Genomic DNA, 24,865 nt, shown 5'->3' with positions numbered 1-24,865 from the left:
GTCTGTGAACACCATAAGGGTCGTTTACTGTTCATTACAGACACCCTTTCAGGGTGACACTTCCTGAGTGACACGCGTGCTCAGGTCTGTGTGCTGCCAGCATCGCCTATTGATGAGAAGGCAAAGAGCGAGGAAACCTTGCTGCCAGTGACAGCAAGATCCAGACCTACGGGACAGTGGGCGACATAACACAAGGTACTTGGTCCTGGCTAAAGTGGCTAGACCTCTGCTCGTGTTGATTTCCTGTGAGCCCAAAGACGATTTGTTGATCTTAAGAACTGCCGGTTTGTGGATGTTAGGGATTTTCGATCATTACCCTGCTCTCCCAGTAAGTTCCCCACACTGATTCTGTCAAGCACATGCACCACCACATGTGAGCTTACTCGACTGCTGAGTGAACTCCCAGACCTCATCAAGCCTGCGTTTTCCACTACAGTCACAAAACATGGGGTCAAACTCCACATTCCCACAACCGGCCCACCAGTCCATGCTTTCGCGCATAGACTGGACCCAGAAACACTGGCAACTGTGAAGCCTGAGTTTGCCAACATGGAAGAGTTGGCATTGTACGCCGCTGGAATAGCCCCTGGGCTTCATCCCTCCAAGTGGTCCCTAAGTTTGATGGTGGTTGCTGCCCATGTAGCGAAGACGGAAGCCCTAACAAGGTCGCCATCCCTGATCATTACCCAGTTCCACACATTCAAGATCATTTTGCACACTTATCCGGAAAGTTAATTTTTTCCAAAGTCGATCTAGTTAGGGGCTAACATTAGGTGCCTGTGTGCTCAGAGGACATTCCCAAAATGGCTGCAATAACCTCATTTGGCTTCTTTGAGTTTCTGCATGTGCCAGTGGGACTGCAAAATGCAGCATGCAGCCTTTTTCAGAGATGTGATCATTGAATATTCAAAGACCACGGTGAATAGAGAACACAGGAACATGCCCTTCAGCCAACCAGACATATGCTGACTGTGATGTCAATTTCAATTGCACATCTGCCTGCACATGGTCGACATCTCTTCATCCTCTGCCCTTTCTAAATGAGTCTTAAATGAAAGAATTTTCATTTGCAAATTCCTTCATTTCCATGCAAGTCAAAGAGGCCCAGCAACCTGCAATACCAAACACACTGACTCTGACGTGCAGTCAAATGGGCAATAGTTGAGCTCAGAGGTCACATCATTTTGCTTATTATTCACTGGGTTCCTTCTGTTCTGGTTGGTTAATGTTCCTCGGCTGCATATATTGTTCAGGGAGGTTAATGGAAACATAGACAGACAATAATACCAAGGTATTAGTTGCTGAAAAGAAATGAACCAAGTACATCGAGAGGAGAAAGTGTTTGTTGACCTGATGACAATCGCTCAAAAGCAATGTCAGGCAAAGGGCTGATCACAGTGAGCTCATCCAAATAAAATCAAATAAACCTAAAATTCTCCTTGTTAAAAACAAGAGACCGTTCAATCATTTTGCATGACCAGGGAATTCAGAAGGACAGACAGTAACATGCTGTGCTTAAACAAAACATCACTGTCTATGGAATGCGGAGCAGAAGTAAAAAATATTTGGTATTACAGACTCCTGCCCACTGCACCCATTTCTGATCCTTTCCAGAACTCCCTGTTTCAACAGCCCACGTTTCTTCAACTGATTGTCGTTCAATTTTCCCTTCAGCCCCATTGCAAAAATATCTTTCCAAGCTCATCTAATACACCGTCTATCCCTCCCTGATCGTTTTCTTCTCTCTTCTCTTTATCCTCTTTCCCTTCCAGTAACCCCAAACAGATGTCTATTGATTCCCTCTCTAAACTCCAGGCAGCTGATACGCTCTTGCAAAGTTCCTTTGTTATTCTCATTTCCTGGCCTGTTGTGTATTTAATATTTCAGCAATACATGAGTAATGTTGTGTACATATATTGATTGATTAAACATTCTTGTTTGTCTAAATAATTCATTACGAGTTATATGCATATAAATGTGAATTGCATATGTCATCACACTACCACATAATATGTGTGCCTCGCATAAAGTCAACACAAAGTTAGACTCACATTTCAGACTTCTGTGTCATCCTTTGAATTAGTTTAATGTTTTGAAGTTACAAAACATAACATGACCTCGTCACTTTTATTTTTCTTTGTAGAACCTGAGTCCTTTAAGGGTATAAATTGTCAGTTAATTTATCCATTTCCCTGATGACCATAGAGAGTCTTTGTATCATCACATGGAAGGAAGAATTAACTCTACTATCTCAGGATTATTTTTCCATTTCAGTTTCTGTATCGGAATGATTATATCATAGTGTCTATAGAATAAGTGTCTGTTCTCTGTTAGGTTCAAGTACAAAGTAAGTTTATAATCAAAGTATATATATGTCACCATAGTGTGGGCACGTGGCCAAGTGGTTAAGGTATTCAACTAGCGATCTGAAGGTCGTGAGTTGGAGGCCCTGCTAAGGCAGCATGTTGTGTCCTTTAGCAAGCAGCATGGGCAACTGTTGGTCTTCCATACAACCTAGCCCAGGCCTGCACCCTGGTGAGTGAAGACGTTTCAGGCGAAGATCCATGGTCTCACAAGACTAACGGATGCCTTAATTAATATGTCATCATTTACAACCCTGAGATTCATTTTCTTTCCGGCATACTCAATACGTCCAACAACCTACAAGTTATCTAAATCAGATTCATTGTCATTTCTAGATATAACATCCCTTTTGCTGGGCTTGAAGCAAAATATAGTGAGTTCCTCCTTGCAGATCAAAGCTTTCTTTGTGTTGAACCATGCAGAGTCTAAAGCGTTGGCCCACCGGCCTTTCATCCAACTCCTTGAATATGCATTGAACAGGCACGATGGTCCCACCAAAATGGCAGCAACCATCAAGCACATTAATCTGTTATACTTTACAACTGTAACATCTCTCATGACCTGGTATTGTTAAATCCCAGTTCAGTTCATTGTGCAGCTACAGCCAAGTGCTGGACACCTTAACCACACACTCCCATCTGAACATGTGCCCACAGTTCCCTCAGCAAACACTCAATTTGTTGGTGCATTTGGTCCACATTGATAACCCAACTTCTGCTCTAATACTTTAGGGTTATAGAGTGACACAGCAGGCCATTCATCCCATCAAGTCAATGCAGACCAGAGGGCACACATTCATATTAATCACATAGATCTTCATGCCAATGTGATTGAAATGGTCAAGTATTAATTACTCAAAAATGATGTCAGTAACACCACCACTACTTCCACAAGCTGTGTACTCTCGATACCTGACATTCTCTGGGTGAAAAGGATACCCCACAGACCCAATCTGAATCTCTTACACCTTACCCCAAATCTGAGTCCTCTAGTGTCATCTACCTCCAACTCAGGGAAAAGATCCATCCAGGTAATATGATGGTGAATATTGGAAGGTGGAACAGGAGCCTCAGGACTCACACCACCAGGTTCAGGAACAGTCATTACCCCTCAACATCAGACCCACACCAGCAGATTCAGGAACAGTCATTACCTCTTAACCATCAGACCCACACCACCAGGTTCAGGAACAGTCATTACCCCTCAGATATCAGACCCACACCACATGGTTCAGGAACAGACATTACCCCTCAGATATCAGACCCACACCACCAGGTTCAAGAACAGTCAATACCCCTCAGCCATCAGACACACACCACCAGATTCAGGAACAGTCAATAACTCTCAGATATCAGACCCACACCACCGCGTTCAGGAACAGTCATTACCCCTCAGCCACCAGACTCGCACCACCAGATTCAGGAACAGTCATTACCTCTCAGCTACCAGACTCACAACACCAGGTTCAGGAACAGTCATTACCCCTCAATATCAGACCCAAATCACCAAGTTCACGAACAGTCATTACCGCTCAGATATCAGACCCACAACACCAAGTTCAGTAATCGTCATTACCACTCAACATCAGACCCACACCTCCAGCTTCAGGAACAGTCATTTCCTCTCAACCAACAGAACCACTCCACCAGGTTCAGGAACAGTCATTACCCCTCAGCCACCAGACTCACACCACCACGTTCAGGAACAATCATTACCCCTCTTGAACCATAGGGGATAATTTCACCCACCCCATCTTTGAAGTTTTCCCCACAACCTATGAATTCACTTTCAGGGACTCATCATCTTATTTTCTCGATAGTTATTGGTTAATTATTTATTATTTTTCTTCATTTAGTGTTTGCACGGTTTGCTGTCTTCTGCTTTCCGTTTGGATGCCCTAGTTAGTCGGTCTTTCATTGATTCTGTTATGGTTATTATTCTAAAGATTTATAGAGTCTGCCCACAAGAAAATGAATTTCAGGTTTATATATAGTGACTTACTTTGATAATAAAATTTATTTTGAACTTTGAATCTCTGTAGTGCAGAGGATGGGAATGGGCCTGTTGAGATTCTCCTTCTGCCTCTGGGACAAGAGGTGCAGGTGGACCCAGAGCCCGACCTGGAGCCTACACCTAGTAAAAGGACTCTGCAGCGACGCGGGGCGACTGAGGGACCAACAGCAGGAGAGGTTAGACCGGCCCCGCCCCTGAATGGAATACGGACTCGGAGGATGAGGAAATGGGGGTGCCTTTTGCTAAGTCCCCACTGACCAACCCTTCTCACTCTGAATCAGGTGAAATCCGAGGGGGGACGCTATCTGTGGACAACCTGGGTTTCAGCGGGACCTTGCAAGGGATGAAGCGGTCATCCCTTCATCCAGGGACAGAGGGGTCCGAGTTGCAGGAGGGCACCAATGATAGACCGGGAGAGGCCTCACCAGGTAGACCAGAAGTATCCCCAACAGTGTCAGAATATGAAGAAGTAGATGAGGGCATACAGAGGTCACAAAGAATCAGGAGACCACCGGATAAGCTGGCCTATGTAGTATCGGGGGAACAGAGTGTGACTTCTACCGCTTTGGGGAGCTACGTCACTGCCTTTTGCGCCTGGTTTGGACTTTGTGCTTTGCATGAAGGGTTGGCAAGTTATCTCAATTCGGTGGGGGGACAGTGTAACACCCTGGGAAACGTTTCACTGCTAATGTCATGGTTTTTCTGTAGAAGCAGTGTTTGGGTTATGGCTAGAGATAACGGGGGCTTTGGAATGTGCACCGTCCAATGAAGGGAGTGTGTTTTCTTGTTGTGTGCCTGAGACCGAGGTAATCTGGGTCTTTTGTTCACTGGAAGATGAAGAGAGAAGATGCCAGAAAGGAGAGGTCATAGACGCCAGAAAGGAGTGGACTTGGAGTGGAGCCAAGAGTCGATGAGGCCCGGGGAAATCAATGGAGGACCAGCGGAAGGGAAACCGTGAGCTCCAACTTGTCCATATTAGACTGTTTCATTAAAATGAGCCCTTTTCTTTTTATTTTTCTTTACTAACCCTCTAGTCAAATTAAGAATTATAAAGCTAAATCATTTAATTGCATATGGTGTACTGTCCTGTTTATTTATATGGAGACTTGCAATGGAATTTTACCTTCCCCTTTTACTACAACTACAAATTTCACCTCTTTTGTGAATACTAATGAAAAGTTTTCATTCAGGGCATCACCTATACCTTCTGCCTCCATGCAAACTTTGCTCCTGTTGTCCTTAACCGACCTTGCTCTTTCCCTGGCTATTCTTTTGCCCTGACCCATTACTCACACTTTTCTTATTTCTCTCTTTTCTTTGTGTTAATTACTATAAATCTTTTACAGCTTCACTTTTAGAGCCTAAAACACAATTGCCCTTTTCCCTTACAGTTTCAGAACTATCAATTGGACTACCAAATCCCTCCCAATCCTGAGGGACCAACTAAGAAGACTTAAAGTACCATGTTCTCCCTGAACACAACCCACTTTTTTCATTTATAGATACAGCACAGTTCCCAGCCGTTCCCAGCCAAAGAGCCCAATTACACCCGTGTGACCAATTAACCTACTAACCTGCCTTTGGCGTGTGGGAAGAAACCACAGCCCCATGAGGAAACCCACCCAGTCATGGGGAGAATGTACAAACCCCTTACACAGTACATCATTTCCTGCATTTCTGCATTTACAAAATCTTATGTACAGACTACTTTGTAAGCACCTAGGGTAATAATAATGGATAACAATATTTTTTCGTAAGTGGTGCTTCCTCAGTTTTTTTTTGTTTATGATAGACCGCTTGAAGCTGACTACTTGTATTATGTAGGAATTTGAAGAAGAAATTAATTTTTGTTGAAGATAATATTTAGTTGCGTAACAGTGCTGGTGCTTTGCAATAGTTTAACTGAGCTAAAAATGTTTTGTAGATGATTTTCATTTGACTTATTGTCTGAGGCTTCTTGCTTAAATGTTCAACAATAATCAGCCAGCATTGATGGATTCTAGTTGCCCTGTTTCTCCATGACCACAATATCCTAGTATTCTGGTGAAACCTTTCACCGGGCTTGTCATTGACAGAGCCTAGATTTACAGGGAAGAAGTCAAATGGGAATATAGAAAATGAATCTTTAGTGACATGTTGCACTTCAGGGTTTTGTATGCTTGAAGCATGTTGTTAACCAGCTGCACAAAGTTTGGTGCTCTGTAGTTGCCAAGAAAGTTTCAACAACATCCTTGAATGCCTTCTATGCAATCTTCTCTCGTCCCACTAGAGGTTCTTTGAAGTACCTGTGATCAATGACCTGTATCATTGGTGGACCAACAAATATGCCTCTTGGCATGAGTTATTCTGACCTGAATTATGAACTGAAATAACAAATATAGGCAGTTTTTAAAAAATGGTGTGTGATAAGAAAGTTTTGTGGTGATCTTCAAGATCAGCAGCCTAAAATCCATAAAAAGTATTCAGGAAGTAAAATCTTTGTTGACCAGTGTAATTGAGACATTATTATCCTTGAGTTTTGCTCATCAATTTAAGTCCCGGTAGTTTGTGGTCAAGTGTATGAATTTTACTTTGTTGTTGAGCTAAACCAGTGGTTCCCAATTTGGGTGATAACTCCCCCTGGAGGCGGAGGGAGCTTCTAAGAAGGCGATAAAGATAAAAGGGGCATGGATCGGGAGGTGGGGGGACTTGGTAGCAAGGGGAGAAGCTGAGGGATTACAGGCTTAATTTAAGAAAATAAATACTGATTATAAGCATTTGCTCCTCAATGTTTCATAATTGATTACAATGATCACATAGTCACCCCATCTCTTGCTAACCCACCATTCTCTTAGACTTTGCTGAAAGAGCACCGTAGGTTTAGAAAAGCAACGTGACACTTCTGTATCTGGCACATCATAGGCAGTCTGGACTGAAGAAATAGGTTATTTCCAGGTCTGTCCTGCGCATTATTACTGTTCATTACTGTAGTACAGTTCTCACATTCCAATCATGCAGTGACAAAATTCCTGTGATACAGCATATGGCATTCAATGGGGTAAAGTTTAGAGTCTGCTCTTTTGAATGGTCTTGTCCACATCTCTCTAACTCACAGCCCAACTGAGATATTGCTGCCCCATTTCAGTTACCTTCAGGCAGACAGTCAAGTTTTGCCTGAGCTATGAGGACAGTGTAATTTTCCCCTTTATTGAAGCTGGACTTAAATAATAGGTGATTGACCATGGTGGTTAATCCATAATGAAAATGGCAGAAAGAGACCAAACAAAACAGAAATGTAAACAGTATAGTGTGAGTATCTGAAATATGGGATTTGAAATATGAAATATGAATTGTTGATATTTTGAGTTGGAATCCTACATCAGAACAGATACTGGGGTAATTCCCTCTTTCCCTCATAGTTGAAAAATCTCCAGCTTGGAAATAGTTAATCAGGTATACCTGATAAGCCACATTAAAGTGGGACCATGGTGGTTCAGTGCAGGGGTCCAGGTAGCAAAAATCAGCCACATATCAGACTCTTTGTGTTGCTTGCAAAAGATTTGCCTTGTGTAAGGATGGGATGGGAGGTTCTTTTCTCCTGGACCTCCTGTCATTGTGGAGAGTGAAGCTGGGATATAGTTATCGAGGTAGGATGGTAAACTGGGGACTGGGTAGAATGTTAAGGAAGAAAGTCCCACGAGTCATTTGGAAGTTGGGAGATAGAGAAGCAAGAGACAAAATTGGTGAAACTAGGTCAGAATGATAAGGGGAGGGGTGTCAGTCAGATGAGGATGGGGTTGTAGTGGTTGGTTGCCTTAGGAGATGATCAGGAGGAGATTGCAATCATTTATAAAAGGAAAACTTAAAGGAGAACAGGATTGAAAGAAGGAAAATATTACAGAATCCTGTCATTAGTCCAAGTATGTCCAGGTTCTTCAAAAGCCACCAAAGCAGGCTTCTGAGAACCAAATTTGTGCAGTTTGTGGCCACATGAACATGGTTCAGTTTTCCACAAGTGAATCATCAAAGGAAGCTCACACATCAACTAAGATCACCATAAATGCTCAGCAGCCTCCGCACGCGTGCAAAGAGAAACCACATTAGATTCTGCATTGTATGCACTGATGAACCAAGTTCCCAATCGCATTCGGTCACTGGGTTCAGGAAACTCCACTGCAGAGCGCTCAAACCTGTTGAGCAGTCTAATAGAGCACCTCAGTTTCCATCTCAAACTCTCGTTAAATTATTCTGAACTGCAGAGATCTGGGGTGGGATATTGCTGCTTGAGGAGTTCAGAGAAGAATGGGGTCCTTTTTTGTTATTTATTCTTTCTTTCTTCATTATTGCACATTTAGAGTAGTGGGGATACCAGACAAGATAGTGGAATGTTCCTCTTGTGGGATGGGGAGGGCGGGGAGACCGCCAGAAGCATGAGGTGTTGATAGACAGGTCATACAGGGAGGTAGTTACACCCAAGGTAACTGGGTGACTGTTAGGAGCGGAAAAAGGGATGGGCAGGGTACCCCTTTGACTGGACCCCTCAGCAACAAGCATACTGCTTTGGACACAGTGGGCAACCAGAGCTCATTGTGCACATTGGTACCCATGACATGGGCAGGAAGGGTGACGAGGTCCTGCAAAGTGAGTTCAGGAAGTTAGGTGTTTAGCTAAAGGACAGGACCTCCAGTGTTGTGATCTCAGGATTGCTACTGGTGCCATGTGCTAGTGAGGTCAGAAATAGGAAGATCGTGCAGTTTAGCATGTGGCTAAGGAGTTGGTGCAGGGGGGAGGGCAACAGATTTTTGGATTATTGGACTTTCTTCCAGGGAAGGTAGGAGAGAAGGGATGGTTTGCACTTATCTGGTGGGGGGGGGGGTGACTAACATCTGAGTGGGAAGGTTTGCTCGTGCTGCACAGGGTGGGGATGGGGTCGGGGTTTGGTTAAATGAGACTTGCAGAGGGATGGGAACCAGAGCACCAGAACAGGTAGTGGAGTGCTTGTGAGGAAAGATGTTGTTAAGCCTACATAAAAAGTTAGGAATCAAAAAGTCGAGCATGGTGGGACTAATGTTCTGAGCTGCGTATATTTCAATGCAAGGGGTATTTTAGGAAAGGCAGATGGGCTTAAGGTATGCGTCAACACATAGAATTATGACAATGCAGCCATGAGTGAGATTTGGTAGTAGGAGGGGCAGCTTAATACTCCATTATTTTAGACATGGTAGTGCAGGAGTGATTAATAGGGAGGGATGCCATTACTAAGTCATGGAAGTGCTCGGTCAGGACAGACTGGAGGTTTGCCTACTGAGGCTTTTAGGGTAGAACTGAGGAATAAGGAAGGTATGAACACATTAATAGGCTATATACTTTATACTTTATTGTCACCAAATAATTGATACTAGAACGTACAATCATCACAGTGATATTTGATTCTGCGCTTCCCGCTCCCTGGAGTACAAATTGATAGTAAATATAAAAAATTTAAATTATAAATCATAAATAGAAAATAGAGAAATGGAAAGTAAGGTAGTGCAAAAAAACTGAGAGGCAGGTCCGGATATTTGGAGGCCCAGATCCAGGTTAGGATCCGTTCAGCAGTCTTATCACAGTTGGAAAGAAGCTGTTCCCAAATCTGTCCGTACGAGTCTTCAAGTTCCTGAGCCTTCTCCCGGAGGGAAGAAGGACGTAAAGTGTGTTGGCTGGGTGGGTCGTGTCCTTGATTATCCTGGCAGCACTGCTCCGACAGCGTGCGGTGTAAAGTGAGTCCAAGGATGGAAGATTGGTTTGTGTGATGTGCTGGGCCGTGTTCACGATCTTCTGCAGCTTCTTCCGGTCTTGGACAGGACAACTTCCATACCAGGTTGTGATGCATCCTAGAAGAATGCTTTCTACGGTGCATCTATTAAAATTAGTGAGGGTTTTAGGGGACAGGCCAAATTTCTTTAGTTTTCTCAAGAAGAAAAGGTGCTGGTGAGCCTTCTTGGCAGTGAACTCTGCTTGGTTGGACCAAGTTAGGTCATTTGTGATATCGACCCCGAGGAACTTAAAGCTTTGACCTGTTCCACTTGCGCACCATTGATGTAAATGGGGTCGTGCGGTCCACTACTCCTTCTGAAATCAACAACCAAATCCTTCGTCTTGCTGACGTTGAGGGATAGGTTATTGTCTTCGCACCATGCCACCAGGTTCTTAATTTCCTCTCTGTACTCAAACTCATCATTACCCGAGATACGGCCTACAATTGTTGTGTCATCAGCAAACTTATATATTGAGATCCTCCTTATATAGACCACACAATAGTTTGTGGGATTTAGAAGGAAATTTGCAGACCATTGTAAGAAATATAAATAGGTTATAGCAGGTGATTTTAAACTTTCCACATATTGACTGGGACTCCCATACTGTAAAACAGTAGAATGGCAAAGAGTTTGTCAAATATCTACAGGAAAGTCTCTTTGATCAGTCCCCACTAGAGAGAGTGCAATCCTAGATCTCCTATCAGGGAATGAAACAGTGCAGGTGACAGAGGTTTGTGTAGGGGGACACTTTGCATCTAGTGATCACAATGCCATTAGTTTCAAGGTAATTATGGAAAAGGATAGGTCTGGTCCTCTGGTTAAGATTCTAAATGTGAGAAAGGCCAATTTTAATCGTATCAGAAAGGAAGAAATGAGGTACTTGGGGAGTACAAGAAATGCAGGAAAACACTTAAGAAGGAATCAAGAGGGCTAAAAGAAGACATAAAATTGCTCTAGCAAACCAGGTGAAGGGTAATCCTTTTTTTTTGTAATTTATTTTTTATCGAATTTCATCATCAAACAAACATTTCCATAAGATGTATTTCAGATGCTGTACATGTATATCATATAAGGGCAATCCTAATGGTTTCTGCAGATATGTAAAGAGCAAAAGGAAAGCAAGGAAGAAAACTTGCCCTCTGGAAGATCAGGGTGATGATCTCTGCCTGGAGCTGAAAGAGATGGGGGAGACCTCAAATGGATTCTTTGCATTTATATTTACTTGGGAGATGGAATCTATAGGTGTGGGACAATGCCACATTGAGGTCATTGACCCTCTGCAGATTACAGAGGAGGAGGTGTTTGCTGTATTGAGGCAAATTAGGATGGATAAATGCACAGGGTCTGTTCCTGGGGGAGGCTGGTGCGGAAATTGCAGAGACCCTAGCAGAAATATTTAAAACATCCTTAGCCATGGTGAGATACCAGAGGATAGCCCTTGTTGATGAAGTGAAACCTTATCTCTATGCTCAAATATTTGTTTGATTCTGCTGACTTTTTGTTCATTAATTAGTGGTTTGATATATAAATGCAAACGGAAGGCAGTAGCCTATCTATACACTGTATTAGAACCTTATTCCTATTTCTCCACCCTCTAACTGGTAAATTCAAAGCATCCAAGAAATTTCATTTGGTGGCAATTTTCCAACCAATTCAGCTGAAGATTCCCAGACCATCCTTTCTGGGTGAAACAATGCTTTATAAAAAGTAAATTAGTGGAAACACTCGAGAGTTATTCACTAAATGAACTGGCCCTAAATACGTATATGAAATCAACACAGCTGGAAGGCAAACAATTCATTAATGACTCACGTCTCAGTCACTCCAGGAAATCAGAGTAAGATCTTGCTCATGACTTGATGTTGATCTCCATCCATGCAATGGACTGAATCCAGAGGCAAATAGACCAGTAATTCTGTGATTCAGTTGGATTGTATGTAGAGCAATTGAAATCACTCATAAGTATTTGAAATTCTGTGTTGGAAACTGTAAATGAATTCATCATTGGGGGATAATTATTACAAAATGGGTCTTGTCTCTTGGATAAGTTATGTGTAAGCACACAATCAAAGTTCTACGAGCTCTGGGAATTGAGTTCCTGAACTTTTTGAGTATTTGGATAAATTCTTTCTTCAGTGGAATTATCAATAACATTTGGAATGTATACTGAGCCGAAGAGGCACAAAAAACTGCCAATTTCTTCTCTACTTAATCTAAGTGTTCTTTTATTAAGAGGGATCTGATGACACAGAGTAATCCAATTTACCATTGGATTAGGACCCAACTGCTTCCAATCGTTAGCCAAAGAATTTCTACCATCCTGCTGGGTAACAACTTAACAATTCCACTTTTGGCAAAGCTTTCATTCACTTGTTCAATGTTTTAATGGCCAATAGAAACTAACCAGTAATTTTTCTGTTTGCTATCTGCTTTAAATTGTCCCAGCAGAGGTCCAACTCGCTGCTGAAGACCTTACATCAAAACGGCGACAGAAAGCAGACTGCTGGAGCAACTCAGTAAATTGCATCACCGAGTCCCTCAGCAGCTTGCTACAGATTCCATCACCTGCAGCCTCCTGCAGCTCCAAAACGGCACCACAGCACTGAAACATCTGTCACGTTGACTGACGACTGACGCTGGACTCTGCTTTTCAAGTCAAGTCGCTTTTTATTGTCATTTCAACCATAAACTGCTGGTACAGTACACAGTAAAAATGAAACAATGTTCCTCCAGGACCATGGTGCTACATGAAACGACACAAAACTACACTTTACTATGTGAGACAGCACAAGGCTACACTAGACTACGTAAAACAACACAAAAACTACACTAGACTACAGACCTACACAGCACTACATAAAGTGCACAAAACAATGCAGGGCAGTACAATAATTAATTAATTAATAATCAACAAGACAATAGGCACAGTAGAGGACAATTTCAATATAATAATAAATGACGTTGATGTCAGTCTAGACTCTGGGTATTGAGGAGTCTGACGGCTTGGGGGAAGAAACTGTTGCACAGCCTGGTCGTGAGAGCCCGAATGCTTCAGTACCTTTTGCCAGATGGCAGGAGGGAGAAGAGTTTGTATGAGGGGTGCGTGGGGTCCTTCATAATGCTGTTTGATTTACGGATGCAGCGTGTGGTGTAAATGTCTGTAATGGTGGGAATTCCTGGCAGGCATTACCACAAGATAATTTCCCCACCTACATGGCTTTCATTACATCTGCATGTATCAGACGTCACTTGGAACTGAAACTACATGCAAATGCACTCCAGAATAGAATGCTGCATCACTGAAAATGAAGACCTCCACATTAAAATTAAATGAACAGCTTCTAAACTTCAGCAAGATGGAGCAGCGCGTGCTGTTTAAACCTCGCCAGGATGACTAAAGTTTGATTTGATTGCTTAATACTGGCAAAGGTAGAATGACAAAAAATAGTTTTGAATCAAAATGTGAGACTAAGGGATGATCAAAGTTAAATGATGGCCAAATTAATTACTGAGAATTTAAAAGTGCAAGAGAACCCTTTAGGGATAATCTTTTGTTATGCCATGGACTCCTACCATTAACCGAGGGGTTTGTGGACCCCAACTTGGGAACCCCTGCTTTAGAGTTCTACAGTATAGAAGTGGGCCCTCAGCCTGCTCTGTTCCCACACTCTATTGAACACTCAGTTACTCTAATCTATTTAATTCCTTCCACAGCCCATCAAGTTTCTCATTCTCAACCCTCTTCGCTGTTAGTTGAACCAGCATGTCATTGAAGTGTGGAAGGGAACTCAGGCAGCATCAGAGGACTGAATCCTGAACACCGGAGCTCTGAGACAGCAGGACTAACTGCTGCACCACAATGTCACCTACTTTTAACAGAGTATTGCAAATCTCTGGAATCAGCTAGAGCTCTAGCGTTAGAAATAGCAGTGTACGTTTCTGTGAGGGTAAACTGGTGAGGTGACTGAAGAGAATGGGAACGAACAGAACAGATCAGGTGCTTTGAATTCGGACACTTAGCAGATAGAAAGCAAATTTATCCTCAGTCCTGAGGACAACACCAGCTCAGACAAACCAAGCTGAGCTCTCTTTTCTTCCTGTTATCACTTCAATGGCATGGCATGCTGAACACGCTTAAAGTTTTGACGGTTGGCTCTTTCAAAAGCTTTATCCATTGGCCATTGCTTACCAGGCTGACATCTGGGCACTTTGATAAGGTTCCTTCATATGCCTGACCAGCTCAGAACAGTTACTGCTGGTTTTTTGGGAATGGGTTGTGGCTGTGGACTTGCTTCAGGGGCCTTTGAGTCTCAGGTTGTATGTGTCTCTATAGGTTACTCAATATTTCTGAGTGGTTAGATCTGGGTGATTGGTGAAGACTGATTCCGCAGCCTGTGGTTGGCTGGGGGGAGGGGGGTGTGGGGGCAGATCTGAACTGAGCTGGAATGCTATCGGACTCCTGGTTTGATGCTGCTATTCTGTGTGTTCTTCCCTCGCTTTTTGCCGTTTGCACAATTTGTTCCCGTTTTCGTGCGTTGGGTGTTTGACGTTTTTCTTTGAACAGGTTCCGTATTGTTTCCTTGTTTCACGGCTGCTTGTGGGAGAACGTATCTCAGGGTAATGTACTGTATACACACCTTGATAATAAATGTACTTTGAACAACAGAATACATTCTCAAGATTAGCTTTATTTGACACACGTACATTGGAACGTACAGTGAATTGCAGCACAGCACAGTGTTTCGACTAACACAGCCGAAGCTTTGTGCTTGGGACAGCCCACAAGTGTCAACACGCTTCCAGCATGCCCCCAACCCACCATCCCTAACCGGACATCTTTTGAATGTGGGTGGAAACCGAAGCACCTGGAGGAAGCTCACGCTGTCATGGAAAGAATATACACACTCCTGACCGACAACGGTGGGAATTGAAGTCTGATCATTGATCACTGTCACTATAAAGTGATTGTGCTAACTGCTATACTACCATGCCACTCCATTCACTGCCCAGTTATAGATTATAAACGAGGCTATTTTCCATAATGATTATGAGCGAATTAACTGGCAATGAAGAAGATGATCCCATCACTGGAATATCTTAAACCTCACATCACTGTGCCTACTAGATGCACCTACTTCCCCCTTCATTTAGGTATTGTCACACCCACAGATTCTACCCCTCCTCTGCGTCCGCGAGCTGCGGAATAGGTTCGGCAATTGTACTCGTGAGTATGCACGTTCCAGCTAATTACTGTTTCATTCATCAAAAGCACAGCAACATTGACATTCCCTGCTTACCCCCAGCCTTGCCCAGGAAAGAAAGAGCACCGTTTCAACTGATGCTGTAAAGGAGCAGTATTCATTTGGCATTTGGTTATTGCTTCTAGTCGCAGTGCTGGCATTTAACTTTCAGTTAATGGACCTGCTGGCCTAGCGTTTATTGTTTTTCTTTTCCTTCAAGTTCTGCAAAAGTTCTCATTAAAGTCAGTGAACTGTTGACACATTTCATTGCCTCTCTCTCCGCACTTGGGCCATATCCAAACGTTTTTGACGGGTATAGCAGCTAAAGACCACTGATATCTTCTGAAACAGGTTTGGTAGTTGAGGAAGTTTCTTTGCGGCTAATGCAAGGGGGCATAGTTGTAAGGTGATTGGAGGAGAGTATAGGTGGGATGTTAGAGGTAAGTTCTTTACACAGAGAGGGGTTGGTTCATGGAACACCCTGCCACAGGTGGTGGTAGAGACACATACATTGGGGGCATTGAAGTAACACTTAGATAGGTACATGGGTGATAGGAAAATGAAGGGTTATGTAGGAGGTAAGGGTTAAATTGATCTTTGAGTAGGTTAAAAGGTTGGCACAACATTGTGTGCCGAAGGGCATGAGGTCTACTGTAACATTCTATGTTCCTTACCGCTGAACCATAAATACTGTTTTAAGTGTTAAGATATGACAATGGTGTAAGCTTCCCATTTGTCCCTGGTTACCAAGCACAGGATCATTATTGAAAATAGACCAGTATTTCAGAATTCCTATCGCCAAATATTTTGTTGCTTAATCACTCTTCTCACCAACAGAAGACAGAAGTATCCCTTTAATAAGCACTCACAATGCGCTGGAGGAACTCAGCAGGTCAGTCAGCATCAGTTGAAAAGATTAGTCGACTTCAGATACACGGCACGGGCTGCGTGAAGATCGGCCCGATGAAGAGACTCTTCCTTGAGAAATGATGGGAGTAAATTTCCTGCTAAAGAGTGCTCTCGCTTTTGTTTGCGTTGTCCACAAACTGCAGCAGAGAGGTATCAGAAGGTAATAATCCTTGATATTCACCTGATTCTGCCTCCTCAATAATGGTTAACTGTTGGAGTATCCAAGGTTAACAATACTGTTTCTTATAAAGAAACACAGTGGGGTATTAGGCTGGCACTGTGTGCACTATTTGATTTGACTTATGGCTGATTTACAAAGGATAATCAGGATTACAAAGGAAAGGCAAGATGAGGATTGCCCTTTTAAGCAGTTAGGATAGGAATTAGTTTTCAGTACTCACACTGCCTCACTCTTGTCTGTCAGAAATTAATGCAGAAAGGTTGCAAACGTATCACGCATGCTTTTTGTCCATTAACTACCTAGGGCAATGTGCATTCCGCTCCTGGCAATAAAGGACATTTGTTAATGTATTTGAGGGGACCTACATCAACTTCTCACTTTCATGGACTCTGATTCACATTTGCATTTATTCTATTCCCAATTTTTTTTAACTAATTCCAAATTTCAATATTGCTTTCTGCATAACTCTTCTGTGGGTTCTTTATCCAGGTCATGGGTATTTGCCTAGCGACATAACTTTTACATTATAGTAATAGTACACTTAGAAAAGAGCCAGCTGAATGACGCTGATTTTTACACGTAGGTTTATATGCATTCACAAATCTATTGAGGGCTTCATAAAAAGATAAAACCATCGGATTAGCTTGATTGCTTCAACCAATATAATGAGAATTTTTGTTACTATTAGCTGCAACCCCAACCCTCCAAAACCCTTTCCGTTCCAACTGTGGATCCTTCTATCCCTTAGATCAGAGGTTCCCAACCTTTTTTATGCCATGGACCAACACCATTAAGCAAGTTGTCCATGGATGCCAGGTTGGGAACCCTGCCTTAGATGGTTGTGGAGCCTCAACAGATCTTAATGATTTGTCTCTGGATGCATCAAGGCGTGTTATGCAACTCTCTGCCCATGACCAGGTCTGTGGCACTGAGTCTGACTCTGTGACTCGGAAAGGAAAGAGGAAGAAGTGGTGAGCTGTAGTGATAGGGGATTCATTAATTAGGAGATCTGTGGATCTGAATGAGATTCCCACATGGTATGGTGCCTCCTGGGTACCAGGGTCTTGGACGGCGCCGATTTAATCCTCAGCATTCTTAAGTGGGAGGGTGAAAACCAGAGGTCGTTGTCCATGCAGGTACCAACGACATAGTTAAGAGAGTGATGCGGTTCTGCCAAGTAAGTTCAGGGAATTAGGTGCTAAGTTAAAGGGCAGGACCTCCAGGGTTGAGATCTCAGGATTGCTACCCGTGCCACGTGCTAGTGAGACCAGAAATAGGAAGATCCTACAGTTTAACATGTGGCTTAGGATTTGGTGTAGGAAGGGGGGCAACAGATTTTTGGATCATTGGGCTTTCTTCTGGGGAGGTGGCACCTGTACAGAAGGGACAGTTTGTACCGAACTGCAGGGATCTAATAATCTAGAGGGAAGGCTTGCTAGTGTTGTACAGGGAGTTGGAGGGCAGGGGGTTAAACTGGAGTTGCAGGAGGATGGAAACAGGTAGCGGAGAGGTTGTGGAGACAGGATGTTGGTAAGACATCAGACAAAACCAGGAACCAAAAGGTTGAGCATGGTGCAATTAATGTCCTGAGCTGCGTATATTTCAAAGCAAGAAGTACGATAGGAAAGGCAGTTGAGCTCAGGGCATGGATTAAAACCTGGAGTTATGATATTGTAGCCATTAGTCAGATGGTAGCAGGAGAGGCAGGACTGGCAGCTCAGTATTCCGGGCTCCCGTTGTTTTAGACGTGACAGAGTGGGAGGGATTAAAGGAGGAATGATGGTGTTACTAGTCAGGGAAAATGTCATGGCAGTCCTCATTCAGAATGGACTAGAGAGCTCATCTAGTGAGGTATTATCAGTGGAACTGAGTAATAAGAAAGGTAAGACCACATTGATGGGGCTATATTACAGACCACCCAACAGTCTGAGGGAATTAGAGGAATAAATCTGTAGGGAGATCACAAACTGTGGCAAGAAGCACAAGGCTGTTATAATAGGAGGTTTCAAATTTCCTCGTATTGACTTGGACTCCCATAATGTTAAAGGACTAGATGAGATAGAGTTTGTCAAATGTATTCAGGAAAGTTTCTTTCAGCAGTATGTAGAAATCCCAATGAGAAAGTGTGCAATACTGGATCTGGTATTAGGAAATGAGACAGGGCAGGTGACAGAAGTTTGTGCAGGGGGGCACCTTGCATCTGGTGATCATAATGCCATTAAATTCAAAGTAAATATGGAAAAAGACAGGTCGGGTCCACAGGCTGAGATTCCAAATTGCAGAAAGGTCAATTTTGATGGTATCAGAAATGAAATGGCAAGTGTGGATTGGGACAGGTTGTTTTCCGGCAAATGTGCACTTGGTGGGTGGGAGGCGTTCAAAAGTGAAATTTTGAGAGTGCAGAGATTGTATGGTCCTGTCAGATAATAGGTTTAGAGAATCTTGGTTTACAAGAGATATTGAGGTCCTGGTTAAGAAAATAAAAGGAGGTGCATAGCAGGTATAGGTGGGTAGGAACAAATGAGGTGCTTATGGAGTACAAAAATGCAGAGGATACTGAAGAAAGAAATCAGGAGGGCTAAAAGAAGGTATGAGGTTGCCTTAGCAGACAAGGTGAAGGAAAATCCTAAGCAATTCTATAGATATGTCAAGAACAAAAGGATTGCAAGTGACAAAATTGGTCCTCTGGAAGATCAGAATGGTAATTCATGTGTGGAGCCAAAAGGGGTGGGGGAAGACCTTAATTGGATTTTTTTTATCTGTAATTACTCAGGAGATGAACACAGAATCTATAGGAGTGAGACAAGGTGGCATCAACTTCATTGACCCTATCCAGACTACAGAGGAGGAGGAGTTTGCTGTCCTGAGGGAAATTGGGTGGATAAATCCCCAGGGCTTGACAAGGTGTTCCCTCAGACCCTGTGGGAGGCAAGTGCAGAAACTGCAGGGGCTATATCAAGAATTTAAATCATCCTTAACTACAGGTGAGATCCTGGATGACTGGAGGATAGCCAATGTTGTTCCGCTGTTTAAGGAAGGCTCTAAAAATAAACCAGGAAGTTATAGGCCAGTGAGCCTGACATCAGTAATGGGAAAAGTTCCTGAAAGGTGTTCCAAAGGGCCGGATATATGAGTATTTAGATAGACATGGACTGATTAGAGATAGTCAGCAAGGTTTTGTGCATGTTAGGTTGTGTCTAACCAATCTTATAGAGTTTTTTGAGGAAGTTACCAGGAAAATTGATGAAAGCAAGGCAGTGGTTGTTGTCTATGTTAATTTTAACAAAGCATTTGACAAGATTCCGCATGGTAGGTCGGTCAAGAAAGTTCAGCCACTCGGCATTCAAGATGAACTTGTAAATTGGATTAGACATTGGCTTTGTGGGAGAAGCCAGAGAGTGGTAGTAGATGGTTGCCTCTCTGTCTGGAGGCCTGTGACTAGTGGAGTGTTGCAGGGATCAGTGCTGGGTCCATTGTTGTTTGTCATCTATATCAATGATCTGGACGATAATGTGGTTAACTGGATCAGCAAATTTGCGGATGACACTAAGATTGAGGGTGTAGTGGACGGGTAAGGACACTATTACTGGGATCTGGACCAGCTGGAAAAATGGGCTGTTGGAATTTGATGCAGTCAAGTGTGAGGTGTTGCACTTTGGTAGAACCAACCAGGGAAGGCCTAACCAACCAGTGAATGGTGGGCCAGTAGAAAAAAGGGATCTGGGAATACAGATCCATCATTCACTGAAAGTAGACAGGGTCATAAAGAAAGCTTTTGGCACATAGGCCTTCATAAATCAATGTATTGAGTACAAGAGATGGAATATTATGTTGAAGTTGTATAAGACTTTGGTGAGGCCTAATTTGGAGTATTGCATGCAGTTTTGGTCACCTACCTGCTGGAAAGATGTCAATAAGGTTGAAAGAGTACAGAGAAAACCTTACAAGGACATTACCCGGTCTGGAGGACCTGAGTTATCAGGAAAGATTGAATAGGTTAGGACTTTATTCCTTGAAACATAGAAGATTGAGGGAGATTTATTGGAAGTAAACAAAGAAATGAGGTGTATAGATAGGGTAAATGCAAGCATATTTTTTCTACTGAGGTAGGTAGGACTACAACTAGAGGTCATAAGTTAAGGGTGAAAGTTGAAAAGTTTAAGGGGACACAACGAGAAACCTCTTTACTCAGAGGGTGGTGAGAATGTGGAACGATCTGCCAGTACCACTCAATTTCAATTTTTAAGCAAAGTCTGGTACATGGATGATAGGGGTATGGAGGGCTATGACCTGGCACAGGGCGATGGAAGTAGGCGGTTTAAATGGTTCAGCATGGGCTAGATGGGCCGAAGGACCTGTTTCTGTGCTGTACTTTTCTATGACTCTATGGCTCCAAAAAACTGCAGGAAGTTGTGGGCACAGCTCAGCACATTATGGCAACCAGCCTTCCCTCCCCTCTGGCTCTCCCTGCCTCAGTAAAGCAGCCAATGTAAATATGAGAACCACCTTAAACATCCTCTCTTCTCCAGTGCCCACTGGGCAAAGCGTGTGCCAGAAGGCCTAAAGACATCTTCTATCCTGTTGCAACCGGACTATTGAAAAGTCTCTCAGTATAACAAGGTGCACAATTGACCTCCATTTACCTCGTTACGGTCTTGCACCTCGATGTTCACCTGCACTGCACGTTCTCTGAGCTTTTGTATTTTATTCAGCATGCTGTTCCCCACGCCCTGCGCTACCTCGATTACAGTGAAATGATCTTATGGATGACATGCAAACCACGGTGGCGTCGCAGTTAGCGCATTGCTGTTACGGCTTGTGGTGTTAGAGTTCAGAGTTCGATCCGGGCATCCTCTGTAAGGAGTCTGTGTACCTCCTCCCTGTGGAAAGTGTGAGCTTTCACTGGGTGCTCTGGTTACCCCCACAGTACAAAGGCTTACCTGATAGGTTACTTGTCATTGTAAACTGTCCCATGATGGGGCTGGCGTGAAATCAGGGTTGTTGGGGGTGCCGGGCAACGTGGCTCAAAGAGCTGGAAGGGCTGTATCTCTAAATAAGATCAAATAACTAAAATAAAAAAGGCTTTTTCCACATATGACAACAATAAAGTACATTCTAATGCCTTCATCTTCTACTTGAAAGCATTTTTCTACAAGCAAGGTAGCTGGGGAAACCTTTGCCCCCAAGTGTCCAGTTCAGCAGGTCAAGTACTGGTAATGGGCAATATCCACTGCCAGGGTACAGCTTTACTCTAGGCAGAGAGCAGCCCTCACTGGAAGATATAAAATGAACAGGCAATGGACGGTGCAGTGTGCATACAGGAAACCACAAGTTATTCTGCTTACTGCAGGATTTGGGAGGCAGACAACAACTCAGCTGGGTTTTAAGTATAATATTACAGAAATAATCAAGTAATATTCCAATCTACCTACTGATCCAGACTGGTATTTATTTGTCATAATACACACTCAAACTTTTTTTCGCTGTCTGTGCTAATATCCTTCAGTTTCCAAAACTCTCACATGCATCAATCCTCCCCGTTAAATGCATAAAAATCATCTGTTTCAGCAGTTTCACGTTTTCTATGTGAAGAAATCCCTCTCAAGTTCCTTTTACATGTATCCCCTTTCTGGTCCACACTTTCTATGTGAAAACATCCTCTGCATCTTTATTTGAACCTTCATATTCCTTAAAACCTCTATGAGAGATCTTTTCAACCAGACACAAAAAAGCCCAATCGGTCTTTACACTGGTTAAGTTGTTATAAAACTTTTCTACATTCAATCCCATGTCTCGATATACAATTTGTGAAATGGATATGACATTTATCACAGTTGCCAAATGTCATCTAATCAAGACAAGTTACTTAAGATCTCTCCAGAAATGGCTGCACAATTTGATAGGATTACAAAGAGGGCATATGGCATGCTTGCCTTGTTTGGCAGAGCATTGAGCTCAAGATCAGAAGGTTATGTTGCAGCTTTATAAAGCGCTGGTTAGAAGCCTCATCTAGGTGATTGCAATCAGTTCTAGTCGACTCATTATAGGAATGTTGTTGAGGTTTTGGAGAGGATGATGATGAGGTTTACAAGAACACTGCCTGGATTAGAAGTCATGTGCTACAAGGAGAGATTGGACGCAGTTGGGTTGCTTTCTCAGGAGTAGCAGAAGCTGAGGGGAGAACCAGTTATTAAGCTGTGAGAGGCACAGATAGAGTTTCCAGCCAGTGTAATTCTCCAGTTTCAAAGTCTATTATACCAGATGGTCTGCATTAATATTTTGAGATGGGTGAAGCTCAAAGAAGATGTTCTGGGCAAGTTCTTTGTTAAGAAAATAGACATGGGTGTCTGGAATGTGCTGCCAGAGGTGGCGATGAAGGCTAATATGATTAAGGGGTTTAAAAGGCTTAGACAGGCAGATGAATTGCAGAGAATGGAGGGATGTGGACATGGGAGAAGGCAGAAAAGAATAGTTTATTTCAACACAACCTCATGGGATGAAGGGCCTGTTCCTGTTCTATATTCTCTGGATTCATCATTATCTCCTTTTCTGCTCACCTTCTTTATAAATTTTCGCAATGTGTGTTGCTACTTTGAATGATTTGTGTATCTGCACATCCCAATCTGATTATTTTCTACCTATCAAGTTTCTACCTTCCAAAGAACAAGTAACCTCCCAACCCCCCGCCCTACCTACTGTCTCTTTAAACATTAATGTATTCAGTGACATTGGCATCACTGGAAATGAAGGAAGAGGTGTAGGCATGGAGCCAATGAAATCCATAGTCACAACCGCAAAACAAAAATGGTTTTCCAAAACCTGTCTAATGTCATTAACAATCTTTAATTACTTCTAACAACAAAACATTGCATACAGAAAGGGTTTAAACTATATAACAAACACGAGTGAACTCTTGCACCGATTACCTCCGCATTATATACCAGAAGGTTAGAAAGAATAACTTTGACAGGCCACCACATTGCATATAGCCACTCCCACGACTTTCAACTGAACGGGTAGGGAAAGTGAATGTGGAGAACAAGTAACACACATCAAATTTGCTGGTGAACGCAGCAGGCCAGGCAGCATCTCTAGGAAGAGGTACAGTCGACGTTTCAGGCCGAGACCCTTCGTCAGGACTAACTGAAGGAAGAGTGAGTAAGAGATTTGAAAGTTGGAGGGGGAGGGGGAGATCCAAAATGATAGGAGAAGACAGGAGGGGGAGGGATGGAGCCAAGAGCTGGACAGGTGATTGGCAAAGGGGATATGAGAGGATCATGGGACAGGAGGCCCAGGGAGAAGGAAAAGGGGGAGGGGGGAAAAACCCAGAGGATGGGCAAGGGAAATCTCTCTCTCCTTTTTCTCCCTCTATCCCTCTGACTATACCCCTTGCCCATCCTCTGTGCCGGTGTCCGTCTGGCTGACCACTCTGTGCTGGTGTCCCAGTGGCTGACCACTCTGTGCCAGTGTCCATCTGGCTGACCACTCTGTGCTGGTGTCCCAGTGGCTGACCACTCTGTGCCAGTGTCCGTCTGGCTGACCACTCTGTGCCAGTGTCCGTCTGGCTGACCACTCTGTGCTGGTGTCCCAGTGGCTGACCACTCTGTGCCGGTGTCCCAGTGGCTGACCACTCTGTGCCAGTGTCCGTCTGGCTGACCACTCTGTGCCGGTGTCCGTCTGGCTGACCACTCTGTGCTGGTGTCCCAGTGGCTGACCACTCTGTGCCGGTGTCCGTCTGGCTGACCACTCTGTGCTGGTGTCCCAGTGGCTGACCACTCTGTGCCAGTGTCCATCTGGCTGACCACTCTGTGCCAGTGTCCGTCTGGCTGACCACTCTGTGCTGGTGTCCCAGTGGCTGACCACTCTGTGCCGGTGTCCCAGTGGCTGACCACTCTGTGCCAGTGTCCGTCTGGCTGACCACTCTGTGCCAGTGTCCCAGTGGCTGACCACTCTGTGCCAGTGTCCCAGTGGCTGACCACTCTGTGCCAGTGTCCGTCTGGCTGACCACTCTGTGCCAGTGTCCCAGTGGCTGACCACTCTGTGCCAGTGTCCATCTGGCTGACCACTCTGTGCTGGTGTCCCAGTGGCTGACCACTCTGTGCCGGTGTCCATCTGGCTGACCACTCTGTGCTGGTGTCCGTCTGGCTGACCACTCTGTGCTGGTGTCCCAGTGGCTGACCACTCTGTGCCAGTGTCCGTCTGGCTGACCACTCTGTGCCGGTGTTCGTCTGGCTGACCACTCTGTGCTGGTGTCCCAGTGGCTGACCACTCTGTGCCGGTGTCCCAGTGGCTGACCACTCTGTGCCAGTGTCCGTCTGGCTGACCACTCTGTGCCAGTGTCCGTCTGGCTGACCACTCTGTGCTGGTGTCCCAGTGGCTGA

General features: G+C 43.9%; 1 protein-coding gene across 3 annotated transcripts in view; it reads right to left on the bottom strand.

The window, feature by feature from the left end:
* LOC134344220 (peptidyl-prolyl cis-trans isomerase FKBP5-like) overlaps positions 1-24,865 on the bottom strand; it is a 130,676-nt gene that overhangs the window by 94,066 nt on the left and 11,745 nt on the right. Inside the window, exon 1 of one of the 3 annotated variants that reach the window (XM_063043654.1) lies at positions 21,425-21,458. The exons of the other annotated variants lie outside the window; for them this stretch is intronic. Within the exon in view, the coding sequence (XP_062899724.1) occupies positions 21,425-21,458 (34 nt within the window). Of the gene's footprint in view, positions 1-21,424; positions 21,459-24,865 lie in introns of those variants that run through there. 3 annotated transcript variants of the gene reach the window in all.

Source organism: Mobula hypostoma, chromosome 3 (genome assembly GCF_963921235.1).
Source record: "Mobula hypostoma chromosome 3, sMobHyp1.1, whole genome shotgun sequence".
NCBI lineage: Eukaryota > Metazoa > Chordata > Chondrichthyes > Myliobatiformes > Myliobatidae > Mobula > Mobula hypostoma.
The sequence above is the reverse complement of the archived record's forward strand: the minus strand, read 5'-3'. Positions and strand labels throughout refer to the sequence as shown.